Source organism: Adiantum capillus-veneris, chromosome 25 (assembly GCF_014529385.1).
Source record: "Adiantum capillus-veneris isolate H3 chromosome 25, ASM1452938v2, whole genome shotgun sequence".
Taxonomy (NCBI): domain Eukaryota; kingdom Viridiplantae; phylum Streptophyta; class Polypodiopsida; order Polypodiales; family Pteridaceae; genus Adiantum; species Adiantum capillus-veneris.
This window is the reverse complement of record NC_140955.1, coordinates 137,120,850-137,124,712: the sequence shown is the minus strand read 5'-3', so window position 1 is coordinate 137,124,712 and position 3,863 is coordinate 137,120,850. Positions and strand designations below refer to the sequence as shown.

General features: G+C 42.4%; 1 protein-coding gene across 1 annotated transcript; it reads right to left on the bottom strand.

Moving 5' to 3' along the window:
• Positions 1–1,007: 1,007 nt before the first annotated feature.
• On the bottom strand, positions 1,008–2,387 carry LOC147425718 (uncharacterized). The gene has a single exon (XM_086500298.1). The coding sequence runs from the start codon at positions 1,777–1,779 to the stop codon at positions 1,033–1,035; it is 747 nt and encodes a 248-aa protein (XP_086356424.1). The 5' UTR covers positions 1,780–2,387; the 3' UTR covers positions 1,008–1,032.
• Between the last annotated feature and the right edge of the window lie 1,476 nt (positions 2,388–3,863).

The window sequence follows — 3,863 nt, the reverse complement described above, 5'->3', positions numbered from 1 at the left end:
GCAACAACTAGCAACATGCTACTGAGTTCTCACTTTCACCAAAGGTAGAATCATGTAGTGTAGGCCAATCGATTGGTCTAAAGGAAGCATACAGGGGGGAGAGAGAGAGAGAGAGAGAGAGAGAGAGAGAGAGAGAGAGAGAGAGAGAGAGAGACTTACTCAAAAATTCTATGCTCAGACAATCACCATGTCGTATACGACTATAATTGCGAGTTATTTATACTCAACCTTGCGCGACCTTCTAGGTTCTATAACGATACACCTTCAGAGAGAGAGAGAGAGAGAGAGAGAGAGAGAGAGAGAGAGAGAGAGAGAGAGACTTACTAAAAAATTCTATGCTTAGACAATCACCATGTCATATACAACTATAATTGCCATTATACTCAAACTTGCACAACCTTCTAGGTTCTGTAGCGATCATACACCTTGAGAGAGAGAGAGAGAGAGAGAGAGAGAGAGAGAGAGAGAGAGAGAGAGAGAGGGAGACTTACTAAAAAATTCTATGCTCAGACGTCGCATACAACTATAATTGCCAGTTAGCTATACTCAACCTTGCGCAACCTTTTAGGTTCTCTAATGATACAAAATTGATCATGCTTGAGACCTTTAGAATTTCTCTTCTACCTACCAATTAACCTAAACTAATATAAGATTTTTCCTTTTTTAAAGACGGAGAGGCCTATTAAAAAGAAAATTAAATAATATTATAAGGCTATGCAAAGAAGGGACCTCCAATGCTTCACATGAAAATTTAGATCCAATCAATATAAGAAAAAATAAAAAATCAGATGTATGCATAACTCGCTTCTTCTCTAAGGCTTGTTTTAGAACGCCTAAAAACATACACACACAAAATTTGGAGTACTCCTTTTCCTCTTTTCTCTAAGGTATGTTGTAGCATGCCAACATAAGCAACGTGGACTGTTCTCATTTGTTGGTGGTTGAGACTTGTGAAAAAACTAACATGGAAACAAAGTTGTGAAAAAACTAAGTTATAACCCACCATCAAAGCATTCATTGGACAAAATACATTCACGAGACACGTTTGGGAACAATATTTGCTTGCTTGGGTTGAAAGAGCCAGAAAAGGGCACAAGCGAATGCGAGGGAGAGAAGAAAGAGGATAAGACGGCAGAGCAGATTTAGTGGAGGGCGATACTGAAACGAGGGTTGTTTGTTGGCGGAGGGGGAGGGAGGCGCTGCTGCGGCATGCGAGCCGCCCCGCATTTTGCGTAGGCTTTCATAGCAGGAGAGGAAGTCCTCTGCAAAATGGTTGAGGTCATGAAGGGTATTGGCCAACGAGCAGCGCAGCATCGGATCCTGATATGGCGACTCCTTCTGCAGCAGCAACACCGTCGCTGCCCACTCGCGCGGCGCCCACTCGTTGTACCGCGCCACAATGGCCAGCAGTGCCTCGCTACAGCGTGCTAGATGCGAGAAATCGACCAGCCGTGACAACGCCTGCTGCGGCGCCCCCCGTGGCAGCGCGGACTCCAGGCTCACGTGCTCCTGAAGCATCGCCTCCGCGAGCCCCAGGGCCTTGTTGCAGAGGGTGGGCAAGAGAGAGGAGAGGTGCAGGATCCGGCGCAGGCTGCTGCAGCAGGCCATCGCTGATTCCTTCATTTCTCCTGATGCAGATGATCCTTTCTCTTCTTCTTCATGATGTAGATGATCGCTTGTACTGCGGCCTCCGCCTGCCTGCTGCTGCAGCTCCTTGAGTAGGCCCACCGCCGTCGCTGGAGGCCTCCATAGCGTCACCGTGGCGCCCGTCGACTCCATGCTGTAAAAGTCGCGGCTTTCTACCTTTCGTTACGATTCTTTGCACCTCCTGCCGCCCGAGAGTGAGCCGCACGCGCGTTGGGAGGACGTGGCAAAGTATTACTCGCAAGAAAAGACACAAAAGGTGGGTACGAGAGGTTTTTGTCTTAATTTTGAAGGTATTTTGAAAACAACTCACTAAAATCCCCCAAAATTTCTAGGTTTTTTCTACCTCCAAAGTTTATTTTTTAAAATGTATATTTCAAAATTTGAAGGTGAGATTACACAAAACCTAGGTTTTTTTAGAGCATTGGGACTCTGAAGAAAAGACACAAAATGTTGTCAAACCCACCCCCGAATGTTGAGGGCTTCGCACGACTAAATATCCTTTTGACCGTTCGATCTAACCAGTTCGGCCCACTTGCTTGTTGTCCCAATAGCGGCAAAAACTTATATTGTGTGCAATCTAAAATCGAGCTCTTGAAGGTGTAGTGAGAACCCACCCTTAGTTACATGACCCTCTTGTAATGGGGCTTTACACAATTGACTAAAAGCAGCGACGTGACCTCTATGTTCCATAACTAAAACTCTCTATTGGAGTTTAGCCACAAAAGCGCAATAAAACATCAATACATGCTTATGTAAGAAAATAAGTAAACAAAACCTTTTAAAAAATTACTTAGCTTTCAAAAGGTTATCATTTCTATAATGTTGAATGTGATCTCACTCAGATTTGTGTGCTCTTATCATTGGACTAAGAATGTATAACTTGATGCCTCATGGTGATGTTGTTTAGACATTCGAATGAGAGTGTTGGACAAAAATCATACAAATGGGATGCTTTTAGTCTGTGATTGATGTTTATAGTCATCTCTATCATAGATATTGGGGGAGGAGGAAGGAGAGATGAATACCAATAATATAGCGATTGCATATATATATATATATATATATATATATATATATATATAGAGAGAGAGAGAGAGAGAGAGAGAAAAGAAGAAGTATATAAGAGGAGAAAGGAACAAGAGAAGAGAAATTTTTAAGAGACCTCAAAGCGAGTTTCAAAGATCCACAATGGTAAATTTGATCCATTAATTATAGATCGAGTTATTGTCAACACTACAAGAGGCTCTTCACATTAGCGACGCTCATAGCGACGCCAGCTGGGGTAAAAAAAATAACCGAGCGCGCCCAAAAACTCAGATCTCAGATCTGAGTTTTTCGACGCCCTCAAGCAAAGAGCAGGTAACGCTCTCCCTCACTCTCTCTCTCTCTCTCTCTTTTTCTTACACACACACACACACACACACACACACACACACACACGAGGAGAGGAAGGAGAGACAGGTATGCTCCTTCCCTCTCCTCATTCTCATGTTCCCTTCCTCTCTTTCTCTCTCCCTCGCTCTCTCTCTCACACACACACACATACACACACACATATAGTGTTTTTGAGAGAGAGAGAGAGAGAGAGAGAGAGAGTGCAAAAACGCACACACATACATAAACAAAGAATGCACACACACATTGAGAGAGAAAAAGAGAGAGAGAGCATGCATAAACAAAAAACGCACGCATTGAGAGAGGAAAAGAGAGAGAGAACATGCATAAACAAAAAACGCACACATTGAGAGAGGAAAAGAAAAAGAAAACATGCATACGATTCAAAAAAACGCACACACATTGAGAGAGAAAGAAAGAGAAACTAAGGGAGCGTCGTAGGAAACTAATTAAAATTAAAAGACCTAAAGATCTAGCCGACGAGGAGTTGAACTGAAGACCTATTATTCAAAAGAGAAATGGCATAATCAATCTATCATACTTGGCATGGGTGATAGAAAGGTTATACCATTTATCTCTTTTTATTGGCACACACATCCACACACGCGCACACACACAGGAAGAAGAGAGTTATAACGTCGTAGGAAACTATTTTAAAAGACGTTAAAGATTAGGTTATATGTAGACTTACATTAAATTAGATTTAGGTTTATTTTTAACTAGATTTACATTTATTTAAGCTAGATTTAGATTTATGTTATATTAGATTAGATGCGGGTCTCCATAGACTGCGATGCCTGCATGAAGCGGGTGAAGAAAGC

What these genes read in the sequence shown, in the direction of transcription:
- LOC147425718 (XM_086500298.1), bottom strand. Translation starts at nt 1,779, where the DNA reads ATGGAGTCGACGGGCGCCACGGTGACGCTATGGAGGCCTCCAGCGACG.